Source organism: Musca vetustissima, unplaced genomic scaffold (assembly GCF_032173495.1).
Source record: "Musca vetustissima isolate MV318-11 ecotype Yass unplaced genomic scaffold, APGP_CSIRO_Mvet_v1 utg63371, whole genome shotgun sequence".
Lineage (NCBI taxonomy): Eukaryota > Metazoa > Arthropoda > Insecta > Diptera > Muscidae > Musca > Musca vetustissima.
In genome coordinates this window covers 64,059-83,267 of record NW_026888336.1, presented here as the reverse complement: position 1 = coordinate 83,267, position 19,209 = coordinate 64,059, and the positions used below count along the sequence as shown (strand labels likewise).

Here is a 19,209-nt window from a genome sequence, read left to right as displayed (position 1 = left end):
CCAAATTATAAAAATATACCAAATCGTGACTGTCGTGAATGGTTCTTAAAAATGTAACAAAATACAATTATTCCAAAATACCAATATTATTATTTCAAAAAAATAATCAAACAAAACATGGTGAATGTGTGAAAAATACATAAAATAAATATTTTTTGAAAAACATATTTTTATAAAGTTCGAACGGATCCGACCATATGATACCATACATAAGTTCCACGAAAATCTATCTTTCGATGCTGAGCTTGGGCAATATTTCACGATATTTACACCCTCTTGAGATTATAATATTCAGAACAGCTGCTCTAATTACTTGTCCAGATTCCCTTCAACGTGGGTTGTGTTGTGATGTTCGGCTTGTGATCGACTCAAAAAAAGCAAAAATTTAAGTTTTCGCTCCACTAAGAATTATAGGCGTTGTCCTTGACCATACCAGGATCCTCATGGAAATGACAAAGCGATCAGATCATGCTCTAAATATTAACCGATCTTTACCAAAACAATAGGGGTCTTCTTGGGCCAGAACCCGTCTTACATGCAAAGATTTCGTGAAGATTGGTCCACAAGTGTGGCCTGTATCGTGTTTATAAATTATAATGGACAGACACGATACAGGCCAAAGTTATGGACCAATCTTCACGAAATTATGCATGTAGTATGGGTTCTGGCCAATGAAGACCCCTATTGTTTTTGGTAAAGATCAGTTAATATTTAGGGGATGAAATGGACCAAAAACTTTATCTTTGTCGGTTTTTCAGATCGCTCCAGAGGCCGCAGATAGGGTCCGAACATCGTGAAATTATACATGGAGAAGGGGATCGGACCAACGAATAAGCATGCCTGTTTTGATAAAGATCGGTCAATATTTAGCGGGTCAAATGGGCACTGACTTTTGTATGAAAAAGGACAAAATTTGTATTCTACGGCATATATATTTACTTCTAAAGGACATAGACCCCAGAAGTTGATAATATATCTAAGAGGAGTGGTTTTTGGTAAAGATCGGTTAATATTTAGGGGATGAAATTGACCAAAAACTTTATCTTTGTCGGTTTTTCAGATCGCTCCAGAGGCCGCAGTTAGGATCCGAACATCGTGAAATTTTACAAGGAGAAGGGGATCGGACCAACGAATAAGCATGCCTGTTTTGATAAAGATCGGTCAATATTTAGCGGGTCAAATGGACACTGACTTTTGTGTGAAAAAGGACAAAATTTGTATTCTACGGCATATATATTTACTTCTAAAGGACATAGACCCCAGAAGTTGATAATATATCTAAGAGGAGTGGTTGACCTTTAAATTGATAGAAATTATATTGTCGTATGTGCTCCGATGTGGGAGTTACACTTAAATATTTACAGGTGCTTACGTATTCAGATAGTATATACGTAGCCCATTACCACACTAGACGGCGGAATATAACGCTGATCGAGTTGAAATTTTGCATGGGGTACTAGTTATGGTCAAGGGCAATGTCTAAAATTTTAGGGATGAAGTGGACAGAAAACTTATTTTTTTTTTATTTTTAGAATCAATCTATAGGCCACAGTTATAAGCTGAACACACCATACAACCCAAGGGAATCTGGACAAGTAATTAGAATGCCCGTACTGAATATTAGAAATATTCATAAAATTTGTCAGTGTATGGACGAGGTGCTGTTGACCTCTAATCGGGCAAGAGCGTGCAAATGTCACGAAATATTGCCCATTTTCGGAATAAACATCCGCAGAAAGTTAGAACTCCGTCGTAGTTGTGTTGGGTATCGTATGATCGGCCCGTCCGATTACACTGCTCCGCTCACTGGTGTTTTTTAATAAAAAAATTTCTTACCTAAATTTGTCTCGTTTCCCACCACTGTGCCGCCTTGGTGGGCCTCTTTTGCGTTAGAAGAAGAGCACGTACAAAATACTTGCATTTCTTTTTAGTTCGCCAGTATTGACATCTAGACAAGTTATGGCGATTTGATGATGACGAGGGTTGTAGTTGTTGTAAACAATGTTGTTATTGTTATATTGAACTTACCAGTGTTGTTGTTGGACGCAATTTTGAAGGCGATATCTGCGCCAAAAAAACCAACTGGTCAGTTTCATAGGTTAGTGCATGTGTGAGAGAGTATGTGTCCCGGTAGTTTTTTTTTTCTTCTTCTTCTAACTAAAATGCAAGTGCAAGTTTTGGTGACGATGCTCTTCTCGTCAACGAACAAAATAATGTCGTGAGTCTTTCCAATGAGACTCAAGTCTCTGAGTTTTCTGTTGTTAACACACACACACACACTCAGCAACAATTCTATTAAAGCGCGCGCGAAGTTTTGGTTTTTTTGTTTTGTTGTTGCTATTCTTTCGTTTGCAATGGGCCTCTGAACTTGGCCATTGTTGTAGCCACTGACTGGCAATGTTGTTGTTGTGGCTGAGTGTGTCTGTATCAGTCAGGTGTTTGAGTATCGGCTCAACATGTACACATTCTCCAAGTGTGTGTGTGTGTGTGCAAGGAAACAGCCTTAGACGAGCCTATGAACAGCAACTGCCAACAACAACGACGCTGTTCTAAACGGCGCATTCGCGTCATTAAATTTTAGTTAGTTTCGCGCGCGCTTCTCCGTTGCAACTTAGCAGCAACTGCAACCAAAATGCATTTCCCTATCGTGCGACAGCAACAACAAAACAACAACATCACTTTTAGCGCAAAGTGTGGCAGAAGAATTTTTTGCGTCTGTGTTTTTTCGCAATTGCTTAGCTAAGAGCTTTGTGGTGCCTTCTCTGTCGGGATTCCTTCAACATGTTCTCAACGAACGTTCCTCCATACAACACACTGGCTGGCTGACTGGCTGTGCTCTGGCCGATGCCTTCTCTTTGCGAGGAGGCAATGCCTTGGCATTGTCGTGTAGTCATCGTTGTCGTCGTCATCGTCATTGTTGTGTTGTTGTTGCTGGCCATTCGTTTGCTTGACTTGGCCGGCATGCCTGCCTGCCTGCTTGGCTGTGTGTGCAATGGCATTGTGCTTACACTTTGGCTGTTAGTTTTCGTTGTTGTTGTCGTCGTCATCATCATCGTCGTCGTTGGTGGTGTTGTTGCTGTAGTAGTAGTAGTCGTCGTCGTCGAGAGTTTTCCCTACTCACAGACACTTTCAAGGCAAGGCTGGTTGGCTGGCTGGCTGACTGGTAGGCAACACACATTTCAACGGTATTGCCAGCCATTTGTGTGTGTTTTGCAAACTTCTCTGTATGGCTATGTGTGCGTGCGTGTGTGTGCATATGTGTGTCGGTGTTTTGTCCAACACACAGTTTTAAGTTTGTTTTGAGTTTTCCGTATTAAAATGTGCGAAACAGTTTCAGTCTAAATCAGACGGTCGTGCTGAGAAGACTTTTTGCGTTTTCAAAAACACAACAACGTGACACAACAGGGAACGACATCGACACAGACGCGCACACACACATACACACTGACTCACATCACATTGGCACAAAAGACTGACGGCGTAAAACATTTTCGTAAACCGCGTAACGTATAGCGTAATAATTTATTAACGTCTAGTAAAGAATTTGTGGCTATTTTTCGTACACAAACACACACAGTATCACAGAGAGAAATTAATAATAACGGCTCACGTTCACAGTTTTACGTTGTGCACTCTTTCTTGCTGTTCTCTGTGAAGTGTTAGGGAGTAGGTGGTAGGGCGGTGGGTGGTTCAATTTGCCGGCAACTTAACTCACACATACTCCGAGAGCTCCTTCGTTCGTTCGTTCGCTTGCTCACTCACCGTTAACGTAATACGAAGAGCATTCGTTTCGTAACAATGGTACGATCTCTGCCGGAAGACAATCTCACTAACACAGATGAGCTGTATAAATGAAGTTACCGTTACATTTGTGCACATCACAGTGTGCTGTTGTTGTTATTGGATGTCAATGCAACAGAAACCCAAAATAAAGAGATGAGAGAAGAGTTTTTTACGCGCGCGAAAAAAAATCGGACAAAAAATAAAATAACCGCGAGTTTAAATATCCAGACATGCAGCCATCCATCAACACCAATACCAATACAACAAGTTCGTCACAAATGAAGCTATCAATTTTCGGTTAATTGGTAATCGTGTCAAGAGTAATAAAAACAAATAAAAAAAGAAGAGAAGCGAATAAAAAGGAAACGAAATTCATTTTGTGAGAGTTGCCGTATGGTTTTTTTAAATAATAAATGAAAAATAAAATAAACGAGAAAAATAAATTAAAAAAATAAAATTATGAAAAAATACAGAAACCCAAATTAAAAAGAGTTGCCGTATTGTCGTGATTAACCATGAAATAGTGAAATTGTGAGTAATTTTTGTTAAAAAAAAATAAATAATAAAAAATAATTATTTCTACGAAATGTTAATTAACTGTAGTGCTGCAAATTTTTCAAAATCTTAAAAACAGTGTTGCCATATGCTTTTTAAAATACAAAACAATTAACTGTAATTAACTAAGTTAAAAAAAATCATAATTAAATTTATAGTTTGAGACAGTAAAAACAGTGTTGCCATATTGTTTGAAAATACAAAATACATGTAACTGATTAACAAAATTAAAAAAAGAAATAATAATAAAATTTATAGTTTGAGACAGTAAAACTATTTTAAAAAAAATTTATGTTTCAAAAATGTTATAAGACAATAAATAAAATAATAATTATAAAAAATAAATAGTATTAACATATTATGATGAAACTTATCATGACTTATTAGGATTTTAAAATAAATATTGCTGCCATATTGTTAAAAACTTCGAGGACTTTAATGAAAATTAACGGATCATGTATGCAAAAATAGTAAAAAGAAAGAGAGTATTGTAAACCAGAAATAAATAGTCGTGCCATATTGTTGACTTTAAATCTCTTAACTTTGAGAGTCAAAATATGGCAGCACTAGCATAACATATTTGGAATAAAACATTTTTTTCAATTTGCTGTGTTGCCGTATCGTTCTTTTTTACATGCAATTTAAAATGAACCTTAATAATTTTAAAAAAAAATAATGCAGTGGCAGCAAAATTTTAAAGATACATGTAAATTTAAAAATACAGTGTTGCCATATTGGTTTTGAAAAAAAAAATAAATTTATTTAGGGCTTACAAAAGGTTTACAAAAAATTATCTTATTTAATGGCATGTATTGAAATGATGTATTATAATCCTAAAATAGCGTTGCCATATTGTTTTCTTAATTAATATTTAAATTTTTTCAATCAAAATTTACTTAAATTTAATCAAATGTAATTTTTTAACAAATATACAGGTATATTGTATTAGAACAATAGATCTTTAACTTCGTAAAACAGTGTTGCCATATCGTTCTATATTTAATCATGTTATTTGGAATAATGTAACTAAGAAAAATGTTAATGAAAAAATAAGGAAAAAATATATGCTTGCAATAACATCAGACAAAAACAGTGTTGCCATACAGTTTTTGGTTAGAAATAAAAAATCGAGTCTTTACATCAATTTTAATTTTTGAGAAATTAAACTTCAAAATATATAGGTTGTATTGTTTTCCATATTCTCTATGACATTTTTGTAAACAGTATTGCCATATTGTTTTTTCTTTGCAAACAAAAAAAGTGTAATTTAGATTAAATTATTTTATTAAATTATATTTAATCGAATGGCTACACAGGATTATTAATTTATTATATTCCAAAAACAGTGTTGCCACATTATTATTTTTAAAGTCACAAATCGGTCACTAATTACAATTAAATGCAATTATAAATAAAAATAATTGAATGACTAATATGACATAAATAATCCCAAAGTAAAAATAACAGTGTTGCCATATTACTTCTTCAATACTTAAAATTAAATTAATTAAAAAACTCCAACATAACAATGACTTGACATGAATTTAAAAATAAAACGAAGTTTCCGTCTAAATTAAAAAAAATATATATTTAACAGTGTTGCCATATTGTATTTCTTTTTAGAATACAAACAACCAAACATATAATACTATCAGCGGCATTAGAAATAACTCCAACAAATATTTAAATAAGCTGCAAAATAATAATTTCAAAAACTACAAAAACAGTGTTGCCACATCAGTTTTCTTCAACAGTAAAATCATAATCAGATGTTCCACAAAGTAACAACTAAATATATTTTTTATTAAATTTAAATACACAGAGGGATTTATGATCCCAATAAAATTCTTTGCAAATAAATAGTGTTGCCAGATTGTTGTTTGTAACCCGATCAGTTCATCAAGTAATTGTTACGTATTACTCTTGAAAAAAAAACTGATATAAGTATAAAACAAATATAAAGGCAGAGAACGTGAAGAAGAAAATAATAATATTCCAAAAACAGTGTTGCCGTATTGTTTTCCTCAAAATCAAAGTGATGAGATTATGATTGATGGAACTTCTAAAATATTTATTGAACCATGATAATGACTTCATTGACACAAATGACAACAATTTAGAAAAAAATCGAAATTCTAAAAAAAACAGTGATGCCACATTGATTGATTTTTACGAAAATCTAGAGGAGGCAACTACAAAATAACTTTAAAAAGCTACAAAAATCTACTGAAATAAATTCAATTCGAACAAAAGTTATACAGGAGAATTGCAATTATTGAATGCAGTGTTGCCATATGGTTTTTATATTCACGCAATACAAAAGAAAACTAAATAAATTAAAATGCAATTTAAAAACCAACTCTAAAAGGATTTTATCCATTGTTTTAACAACTCAAAGATAAACTACTCCCGAAAAAACAGTGTTGCCATATTGTCTCATAATTCCCAAAATAACAATGTTAATGCAAACAAAAAATTAATTATAACAACAACAAAACTATATGGCTTCATTAACATAATGGATTCCAAAAGTCCTCTACATCAGGCAACGCAACAACAGCAAGCCGAAGCATTGTCCTCCTCCTCCAATAATCCCCAAGGCACATCCCCAGCTTCCGCCGCCACCGGTACCACCACAGATAATGTTCAAACATTTCGGGAACTTTTGGAAGCCTCCACTAAAACCGCAATGGCCAAACAACAACATTCACCTCAGACAACTAGCAGGGGTTCAAGATCCGGTTCTATGATTCACAGTCTATCTGGAAGCCCGAAACGTTGTAATTCCCCCACAATGGAACCAATGAAACAGCCGGCAGAAGGCGAACACAAACCATCGCCCCGCTATTCATGTGAACCAACTGAACAAGCAACAACGGCGCAGCGTTCCAGTGGCCTGGCCGTGGAAGCAGCATATTCACCACACTCAGAACGTTCCTCCACCGGATCGAATTCCGCAAATGGATCTTCGCAGCAGCAACAGCAATTTTGCTTACGTTGGAATAACTATCAAAGCAATTTGACCAGTGTCTTTGATCAACTGCTGCAAACGGAGGCATTTGTCGATGTCACCCTGGCTTGTGATGGACGTTCCATAAAGGCCCATAAAATGGTACTATCCGCATGTTCTCCCTATTTCCAAACCCTGCTCTCGACCACACCTTGCCAACATCCCATTGTCATAATGCGTGATGTTAATTGGCCCGAACTCAAGGCCATTGTGGATTTTATGTACAAGGGTGAGATCAATGTTAGTCAGGATCAAATAGGTCCCCTACTGAGGATTGCTGAGATGTTGAAGGTACGTGGCCTGGCCGATGTGGGTCACATAAGTACAGCCAGCGAACCCGCCCAACACAGTAGTACAAAGGCAGATCAAGCAAGTAATTCGGATAAGGAACTCTACTCCCCACCTCATCTATCGCCGAAAATACGCAAGAAAAGTCTTTCACCGTTCGGCAAAAGGCCGGCCAGTAGACGTTCGCCAGAACCAAATGAACCTGCGGACAGTGATATGGATTTGCTGGCGCCCTTGGATGCCGAAAAATCTCGTTCAAGATTAGAGTCCTGGGATTTGCCCACAACGTCTGGTAGATCTGGTCTGGAATTGCGACTCTCACCTCCGCTGATAGCTCGTAATGTACGAAAACGTAGATGGCCCTCGGCGGATACGGTATTTAATCCTCCCGAAAGTCCTTTGGGTAGTCTTATAGCTGCTGAGAGGGCAGAACAAGAACGTAATCGTGAAAGAGAACGTGAGCGAGAGCGTGAACGCCAGCGGGAAAGAAATGTAACCCTATTTACCCCACCCTTGCCGGTTATAACAGGTTCTTCCAGTCTAGAAGCTTCGGGGCATTTGGATTTTCCCTCGCCTTCTCCAACACCCACACCTAGTCTTCTACCACCATCTCGGACACATTCATCGCTATTAGCTTCCTCAGCCTCACCGCATTTACAATTATCGCATCACCATCATGCGCAACAGCAGCAGCATCAACAACAACAGCAGCAGGGTCAACAATCTAGCCAACAACAGCAGCAGCAACAACAACAGCACTCATCAGCTGGTATTGGAGGTGGCCTACAATCTCATCGTTCTTCACCCGCCTCTTCAGTAACCTCAACACACCCGTCCAGTATTTTAAGTAGACCTCTAACACCCTCACCGACCAGTGTTACTGGTCCGGGGAGTAGTCGTCTGGAAACGGAACGTTTCTCTACTCTGGGTTCCGCCCAGGCCGCCGCTGCAGCCATGCTGGGAGATTTAAGTGGGGCAATGCGTTCATCAGGTCCATCAGAAGGACCACGACATCATGGCCCATCGCTAGCCGATGATCTGGAAATAAAACCGGGAATAGCTGAAATGATCCGAGAAGAAGAAAGGGTGAGTTTAAACTGTTTATTTTATTACACTGAGTGCCTCATGAAGCATGGGTTATATGAAAAATGAAGTTAAATCTGATCTTAGCAATATAATTTGTATCTGAAGCTAAGTGGAAAGGTTTAAGGTGGACCTCAAATTTGTCGTTGTATTCTATATGCGAATTCAAGAGGACTACCTCCCCACCTTTGCAAACATATTGTATGGAAGTGGGATTTTTTACACTGGGAAGCTCCGATTTCTTAATATCTGTTCGCATTATCTGGACTAAATTTGAGATTATCTTCGAACCTGAATCTTCTACCTTTACAATGGTGTATCGTATGTTGATTTTTTCCCCGAACTACCAGAGTGATGGTCAAGTGAATATAGTTCACTAAAAATGTCAGAACAACTTTCGGTAACTCTCTTCTGGTGGCCATAACTTCGAAAATAACTGACGGATACTTATAAAATAAATTGATTATGATAGTAGAGATATGTCTATGTTCATTACACTTCAAAATATAAGATAAGAATTCATTTGAAATCAAACATATTCTACTATATACCTTCTGTAAATGTCAAAATGTGTCCTTATAACGATTGCCGTCGGTAAAATGTAAAAGACCTTCCTGACGTATTAGATTGATAATTTTTGTTTTTTTTTTCGAATAATTTAAATAAAAGTTTTGGAGGAAAAAAAACGCTTTCAAATAAAGTGGGTCTGAACATTAACATCAGGAGAAATTATCGGCTTAAAAAGCGAAGTCCCTAATACAATCGATGCAAAAACTGAAATTATGCTCAAGGAGATCCAGCCAACGACTTCAATACGTCGCTATGATTGCGGCGAACAAGTATTTTAACCTGAAGCTTACACAAGGCTATGGTGTTATACTCCCAAGAGGATGAATCGGTAAATGTATTGTCACTGACAAAAAACTATCTTCCATAATAGAATAATCCGAATTATGGCTAATTTGAGGATCCAGAAATAGATTTAGAGCACGTGTTTGAATTCATTGAGGGGCGTTAAAAGAAGTTTATGACAATCCGAAGAAGAAGCATGTACTCAACAAAGCTACTAGGTCAAAAAAGCAAAGCAGAACCAACGTAAAAGTGTTAAACGATCGCAAAAAGAACACTAATATCGGTTATTTATCAAACTGTTAATAGACGGCTGAATAGTATCCCAGGATCTGAGAGAGCAGAACAAGAACGTAATCGTGAAAGAGAACGTGAGCGAGAGCGTGAACGTCAGCGGGGAAGAGATGTAACACTACTTACTCCACCTTTACCGGTTATAACAGGTTCTTCCAGTCTAGAAGCTTCGGGGTATTTGGATTTTCCTTCGCCTTCTCCAACACCCACACCAGGGTCTGATTCGACTTCCATATTACATTCAATATTCTATTTTCCCGCAAATCAGTCAAGTCAGGAGTTGAGAACAATAAGTCCTGATGCAATGGTAAATTTTGGTAGGAAGGTTAGTGGTGTTGTTGGAAAAAGTAAACTAATATCGGCTATTTATCAAACTGTTAATAGAAGGCTGAATAATACCCCAGGGTCTGATGCGACTTCAATTAAATTTTCATTAACAGCATCTATAGGAAGAGTTGTATTTTGTATTGTCGATGCCTTATTACATTTAGTACTCTCTCTTCCCGTTAATCAGTCAAGTCCGGAGTTGAGACCATTAGGTCCTGATGCTATGGTAAATTTTGGTAGGAAGATTAAAAATGTGACCAAAAAGTGGACCGATATGTGGATCAGTATTCTATTAATTTGTTGGAAAAAGTAGACTAATATCGGCAAACTGTTAATAGAATCCTGAATGGTATCCCAGGGTCTGATCCGATTTCAATTAAATTTACATTAACACCACCTATAGGAAGATTTGCATTTGGTATTGGCGATGCCATATTACATTTAGTATTCTCTCTTCCCTTTAATCAGTCAAATTCGCAGTTAAGACCAGTAGGTCCTGAAATATTGTAAATGTTCGCAGGAAGATTAAAAAACGTGTCCAAAAAAGTGAACAGATATGTGGATCTGTATTCTATGAATTTGTTAGTGAAAGTGCTGGTGTTGGAAATTGTAGGCTAATGTCGGCTATTTATCAAACTGTTAATAGAAAGCTGAATAGTATACCAGGGTCTGATCCAACTTCAATAATTGTGCCATTAACAGCACCTACAGGAAGATATGTATTTCGTATTGTCCGTGCCAAATTGCATTCAGTATTCTCTCTTCCCGTTAATGAATCAAGTTCGGAGTTGAGATCATTTGGTAACCTGATGCTATGGTAACTTTTGGTAGAAAGATTCGGTTCAGAATGTGCTCAAAAGGTGGACCGATATCTGGATGTAAATCGGAATTCTATGAATTTGTAAGTGGAGATGCTGATGTTGGAAATAGTAGACTCTTATCGGCTATTTATCAACCTATTAATAGAAGGCTTAATAGTTTCACAGGGCCTGGTCTGACTTCAATTTATGAGCTATTCATAGCATCTACAGGAAAAGATCCTTTTGGTATTGGTGGGGCCATATTACATTTATTATTCTCCTGCAGTTGAGACCAGTACCTACAGAACTATGGTAAAATTTTGTATGAAGATTAAAAAACGTGCCCAAAAAAAGTGGATCTGCATTCTTTGAATTTGTCACTGGAGGTGTTGGAAAAATAAACTAATATCGGCTATTTATGAAACTGTTAATATAAAGCCGACTAATATTCCATGGTCTGATTGGACTTCAATTATTGAGCATCACCTACAGGAAAATATGCTTTTGGTATTGGTGGGGCCATATTACATTTAATCAGTCAAGTCCGGACTTGAGACCATTAGTTCCTGATTGTATGGCACTTTTTGTTAGGTTGATTTGTGCCATTTGCAGGAAGAGCTGAATTTCTTATTGTCCGTGCCATATTACATTCAGTATTCTTCTTCCCTGCCCAAAAGAGTGAACCGATATGTGGATGTGAATCAGTAGTCTATGAATTTGTTAGTGGAAGTGCTGGTGTTGGAAAATGTAGACTAATATCGGCTATTTATGAAGCTGTTAATAGAAAGCTAATAGTATCAGAGGGTCTGATCCGACTTCAATTAATGAGCTATTAACATCACATACAGGAAAATCTGTTTTTGGTATTGGTAGGGCCATATTACATTCAATCAGTCAAGTCCGGACCATTAGCTCCTAAATTTTGTTATGAAGATTTGGTTAAAAAACGTTCCCAAAATGTGGACCGATATGTGAATAAGTATTTTATCAATTCGTTAGATGAGGTGCTGATGTTGGAAAAAGTAGACTAATATCGGCTAGGTATACGTAGTCGAGCACAAAAGTCGACTTTTAGATTTTTCGATTTTTGCCTCTGACCAAAAACTCAACTTTTCGATCTTTCGATTTTGTCAAATCTGTTCAAAATCGATTTTCGACTTTTACAACTAAAGGAAAATCGACTAAAAATTCAATTTTTTATAAGAATTGTTGTCAACAGATGAAAAAAGGTCTGGAATGTGTAATTTTTGGACAAATTCGGATTTGTGATAAACCAAGAAGTTATGAAGAAAATCAAAAGTCGATCTTGAAAAGTCGACATTTACAGCAAAATCAGCTTTCGGCACTGAAAACCTGCTGGTGTTGGAAAAAGTATTCTAATATCAGCTGTTAATAGAAGGATGTATTTCCCAAGGTCTGATCCGACTTAAAATTAAAGTGGTATAACAGCATCTACAGCAAAAGCTGCTTTTGGTATTGAAGGTACCAAATTACATTCAATATTCTCTCTTGCCACTAATCAGTCCAATTCAGTGTTGATACTATTAGGTCCTGATGCTATGATAAATTTTGTGTGAAGTGAAACGATATGTGGATGTGTATGAGTATTCTATGATTTTTTTTAGTGGAGGTACTGGTGTTGGAAAAAGTAGACTAATATGTTAATAGATGGCTGAATAGAATCCTAGGGTCTGATCCGACTCCAATTAAAGTGACAATAATAGCACCTACTGGTTTTGGTGGTTCCACATTACAATCAGTATTCTCTTTTTCCGTTAATTCAGAGTAGAGACCATTAGGTCATATTGCTATGGTAAATGTTGGTAGGAAGAATCGGTTAAAAATCCTGTCCAAAAATTAAACTAATATCGGCTGTTTATCAAACTGTTAGCAGCGCTTACAGGAAGAGCAGCATTTGGAAGTGGCAGTGTCATATTACATTCAGTATTCTCACTTCCCTTTAATCAGTCAAGTTCGACCATTAATTAGGTCCTTATGATGCTATTGGAAGATTCGCTTAAAAAACTTGGCCAAAAAAGTGAACCAATATGTGGATGACGATAATTATTCTATCAATTTGTTAGTGAAGATGTTGGTGTTGGAAAATATAGACTAATATCGGTTATTTATCAAACTGTTAATAGATGGCTGGATAGTATCCCAGGGTCAGATCCGATTTCCGATTAAAGTGTCAGTACTTACAGGAAGGGTTGCATTTGGTATTGGCGATGCCATATAACAATCAGTATTCTCAATCAAAATCACAGTTGAGACCATTAGGTCCGTATGCATTTAAGGTTATCGATTATTGACGAAATATCAATGGTGGGAGCAAAGATGCTTTCTATCTTAATGCAAGAATAAAACAAATTTTCAAAAGTACTGAATATTACGGCGGTGTATTTGTCCTAATGCTTAGAGACTTGAAACAGCTCTCAGCCGTTGGCGATCGTTTAATATTGGCAGCACCAACGACTGATCCATATGAGAAATATATGAAACTTCAACGTGAGATAAATTCAAATACTTTGTACTTATAATGCTTCAAAGAGAACATCTGTCATAAGAATATATGTAACTGCTTAGATACTCCTTAAAAACCAAACTGCATTAACTTCGGTTGGAAAATTGAAAATCTGAGGAATATTTCCAAAAAGTAACAATCCCATATTCAATACCTTATATTTTGGGAGTCGTATCAATAGGCATATATAAATAACAATATATATGTTATAACGACAGTATCCAAAAGTCCCGACAAAATTCTGGCCTTCATTTGATATTTGCATATAACAACTATATTTGCATATAACAACTATAGAGATCAATTTGGCAGGCCTTTTGACTGTCTTCATAGGCGACGTTGTACTGTGAGTACAAAATTAAGAAGCTCTGTTTGAAGTACTTCGAACACTATAATGACTTTAATAGACAGCTGCCCAGACATAGACCTCCTGACATGGTTACTTTGATGCGAATTTCACGCGCATATTTATTTATTATTTGCTCACAGAATGGATTTTCATATATCCCCATACAATTTGGTACCGATCAAATTTTCCCCTACACTTCGCATATATATCCTGTGTCGGATCGTTGTCCATTACGCAAGCATATGTTCCTAGTTCCGATTTCTTCTGTGTTTATTTCAAATCCTCCTCCCATTGAAGAATAATTTCCTTGATCTTCACAATTTGTTGCTATACAAATCGTCAACTTGTCATCGGTGGACCGGTCGGTGGTTTTGTCAGATGACACACATGTGCAGATTCTACATGAATGTGATAATGATCGCAAAACCACCAACTGCCACGAAGTGATGACGTACTGTTTTTGTCAGACTTGCTGTTTTGTTTCATTGACCGACCGACCCGCCAAACGGAATGAATGACTGACAGCAATCATGTCTTGTGTCTGATGTTGGATTGTCATTATGCGGCGCTACTACTAGGCGGCGTTTTGCTGTCATCGGACAATGTGTTTTATTTGTCGGCAGTGGCTTTTAATTTTTTGTTGCTTCTGCTTTTTTTTTTGCTTAACTTCGAAAAAAATGCAATCCGAGGCACTTGTCTTGTTTGTCACTTCAAGCTGCTCTTTGGCAATTGTCTTAGATTAACGTCGTTGCGATCTGTTGTCTGCGTTCTTCTTCTGATTTTGATGACAATTCCATTGGGAATAATCATTGCAGTCAAAGTGATGCACTGCTACCCACACATATATACATACATAATGTATGTATGTCAGTTTGACGGAACAACTGAAGCCTACCGCAGCTGATCGTCATCAGAATCAACCGAGTTGGGTTAATTGAAATGAACTTCCGTAAAGCTGTGCAAAATGATGTCAGATTAGCAATACAAAAAAATATAAACTACACACACACACAAACACATGCGTGGGTTCGTTTTTTGCGAGAGTTGTGGTGTGAAGAAAAGGGCCAATCTAGATCTCAAAGAAACGTGGATTTTTATACCCTTCACCACACTGTGGTACAGGGTATTATGTCTTTGTGCATATGTTTGCAACAGACAAAAATAATCGAGATAGACACATGGTTCCTTTTGAGAATATGCATAGAATCACTTTCTGAGACGATTTATGCATGTCCGTCCGTCTGTCCATGTTAAATTGTAAACAACGTACAGGTCGCATTTATGATCCGAATTGGATGAAAATTGGCACAGCTCATTTGTTTGGCCCAAGGACGAACCCTATTGAAATTGGAAAAAATCGGTTCAGATTTAGATATAGCCCCCATATATATTTTCATCCGATTTAAGGTAAATGGTGCACCAAAGTCCCTATATATCCTTCGATTCGCACGAAATTTGCCATGGTGTACTCAATTGAGTCTAGAATGACGTGTGCCAAATTTCGAGCAAATCGGTTCATATTTAGATATAGCTCCCATATATATTTTCGTCCGATTTAAGGTAAATGGGGGTGCAAAGTCCCTATATATTTTTCGATTTGCACGAAATTTTGTATAGCGTACTGAATTTAGTCTAGTATGATGAGTAGTGAGTTTCGGCAAGATCGGTTCAGATTTAGATATAGCTCCCATATATATGTTCGTCCGATTTTATGTAAATGGTGCACCAAAGTCCTTATTTATCCTTCATTTTGCCCAAAAATTAGCATAGCGTACTGAATTAAGTTTCGAATGATGTGTGTTAAAATTCGTGAAAATCGGTTCAGATTTCTATATAGCTCCCATATATATTTTCGTCCGATTTTAGGTAAATGGTGCACCAAAGTCCCTTTATATCCTTCGATTTGCACGAAATTTAGCACAGCGTACTGAATTAAGTTTTGAATAATGTGTGGTAAGTTTCAGAAAAATCGGTTCAGATTTCGATATATCTCCCATATATATTTTCGTCCGATTTTATGTAAATGGTGCACCAAAGTCCCTATATACCCTTCGATTTGCACGAAATTTGGCACAGCGTATTGAATTAAGTCTTTGAATGTGTGTTAAATTTCGTGAAAATCGGTTCAGATTTAGATATAGCTCCCATATATATTTTCGTCCGATATTAGGTAAATAGTGCACCAAAGTCCCTTTATATCCTTCGATTTGCTCGAAATTTTGCATAGCGTACTGAATTGAGCCTGGAACAATGTGTGGTAAATTTCGGAAAATCGGTTCAGATTTCGATATAGCTTCCATATGTATTTCGAACGGGTGTCTGATTGAAATTAAATTTTTAACGGTGCGGCGTACCGAATAGCGTGTATCAATTTTGCTATAAATCATTATCCATAAATTTGTCCCATGGTACGCAGACGACTCTAAATCTATGTTCCTTTGAGGGAACATTGACATGCAACTGTAAGGATACATATGTACAATAAACCCAAAGTGGTGAACGGTATCATATAGTCGGCCCAGTCCGACTTTACTACTTTTCTTACTGTTTTCAAATTAGTTTTGTAAAAAATTATATTTTTATGTGGTCGCCAAGTTGTGGATTTAAAATAAAATATTTTTTGCGTGGATATTCTAAAATAGTAACCAATTCTTAATAAAAAGGAGCAAGTAGGGACCAAGATTTAAAAAATTCTTATAGACTCAAAATTTTGGATTATTAAAAAAAGAAATTTTCAAGTAGCAACAAAGAATGGATTATTAAAAAAAATATATTTTTTCAACATACCGATCTAGGTATTTATCCAAATAACTCTACATTCCCTCTCATTATTTTTATTTTATTGTATTTCTTTAATTTTCCTGATAAATCATTCACATGATCCCATTCCAATGGAGATTTACCAGGAATTGTTCAAAGTGGAAGAAGAGTGAACAACAACAACAAAATCCGAATGCAAATGCAGACACCAACCACCAACAACTATCAGCAAATGATATTTACCACAAAGTCATTATTAAGAAGTTTAATGAACTTTGCATTTCTGCTCTTCCTCCACACACACACGATCATCGGATACAACAACACGAACAAACAAACAAATAATAAGAAAAATATATATTAAACAAAACACCAACGTATAAGAAGAATTATTGTAAATAAAAAATAATTTATACATATTATTTGTACAATCGTCAGACGGTCTGTCGATTTGTCCGTCCGTCCATCCCTACCTTCAGCCATGCATTGCAGATATTCTTACATATGTTCCTTAAACCAAACAACCATGCCAGTCAGCCTGCCAGCCAGCATCAGACATCTCCACAACTCTCCAGCAGACTCCTTAGCTCCATAGAGCGCTACAAAACAAAAGAAAGATTCAATTCGCTCGAATACAAACGTTCCATTCTGCCTGGTGGTTCTTTCGTTCCTTCGTTCGATTCGAATGCGTTGCATTAATTTTGTTACGAAGAAATAACACACCAGCGACCAATATAAAAATGCAATTAATCAAACCACTAAAAAGACATGCCGCACACACACACACACACACAAACCAATCCTCTCTCCAGTATCGACAAAATATTCCACAAATTAACGATGGTTGGTGCACCGTTCGATTAAAAAAAAATAAAAATTTCAAAATTTTCAAAAATAATTTCTAATTTTTATAAAAATTATTTTTTAAATTTTGATTTTTCTTTTTTTTAATAATTTTAAATTGTTTTAAAATCTTTTAAAAAGAATTTTAAGATTTTAAAATCTTTTAAAAATAATTTTAAGATCTTATTTTTTTTTTCAAATAATTTTGAGCTTTAATAATCCAAGGAAAAATATTCTTTCAAAATCCAAACCTTGTCTGGACCCTGAAAACTTAATCCTTTAAATCCACGCTTTGTTTGGAACCCGAAAAATATTCTTTTAAAATCCAGGCCTTGTCTGCACCCTGAAAAAATATTCTTTAAAAAAGCCACGCCTTGTCTGAAACCCGAAAACATATCCATTAAAAATCCATACCTCGTCTGGACCCCGCAAAGGACCCTGGAACTTTGTCTGGAACCCGAAAAAAATATTCCTCGAAAATCCAGGCCTTGTCTGGGCCCTGAAAAAATATTCTTTAAAAAGCCACGCCTTGTCTGAAACCCGAAAACATATCCATTAAAAATCCATACCTCGTCTGGACCCCGCAAAAAAAAATTTCCTCGAAAATCCAGGCCTTGTCCAAGCCTTGTCTGAACCCTGAAAAAAAATATTCTTTAAAAAGCCACGTCTTGTCTGAAACCCGAAAACATATCCATTAAAAATCCATACCTCGTCTGGACCCCGAATAAATATTCCTTGAAAACCCAGGCATTGTCAGGACCCTGGAACTTTGTCTGGAAACCGAAAAAAATTTCCTCGAAAATCCAGGCCTTGTCTGGACCCTGAAAAAATATTCTTTAAAAATGCACGCCTTGTTTGGAACCCGAAAAATATTCATTAGAAATCCAAACCCTGTCTGGACCCAGAAAAAAATATGTTTTGAAAATCCAGGCCTTGTCTGGACCTTGGGTACCAAAAACCACCACCAAGAAACCCATGGTACAATCAGGAGTGTCGTAATGCTACTGATCTGAAAAACGCAGCGTATAGGGCAACCCTGTAGACAGTAGCAACACATAATTAGATGGAGAATTATCGAGAGAAAAGGAGAGAGGAGAAACGTGTTTTCAGAAGAAAGAACAAGAAAAACGCAAGTGCGAGCAAATCGAGATATATAGAGTCAGAATAAAGTGCGGAAATTTTACCAGCGAGTAAAACACCAAACCGAAGGTTTTGGTGCAGACACATCCTCCTGTAGAGATGAAGAAGGGAACCTGGTGACAGATACAGACAGCGTGTTGAGGATCTGGAAGGATAATTTTGCTAAGCATCTGGTATCAAATAGCGGCGGTAAAGAGATACCCCAGAACCAATAAGAGATGATGGTATAGAGTGTATACCACCTAGCCAAGATGAGGTCATAAAAGCAATTAATCGGCTCAAGAACAATAAACCAGCAGGAGCCGATGGGTTACCAGCCGAACTATTCAAGACTGGTGGCCAAATACTGGTCAGGAGCATACACCAACTGACTAGTACAATTTGGCTAGAGGAATGCATGCCAAATGATTGGAACCTCAGCATCCTGTGTCCCGTGCACAAAAAAAGGAGACAAGACGATATGTGCCAACTATAGAGGAATTATCCTTCTTCCCATCGCATATCCAATTGCTATCTAGTGCGCTGTGTGAACGATTGAATCCACTGGTCAATGACATTATTGGACCATACCAATGCGGCTTCAGACCTGGTAAATCCACCATTG

General features: G+C 36.8%; 1 protein-coding gene across 1 annotated transcript; it reads left to right on the top strand.

Moving 5' to 3' along the window:
- Window positions 1-6,856: 6,856 nt before the first annotated feature.
- On the top strand, window positions 6,857-8,722 carry LOC133336179 (protein bric-a-brac 1-like; the record flags this gene model as incomplete). The annotated part of the gene is made up of 1 exon (XM_061544470.1): window positions 6,857-8,722. A coding segment is annotated over exon 1 (1,866 nt), but the record flags the coding sequence as incomplete, so codon positions are not given.
- Window positions 8,723-19,209: the final 10,487 nt, after the last annotated feature.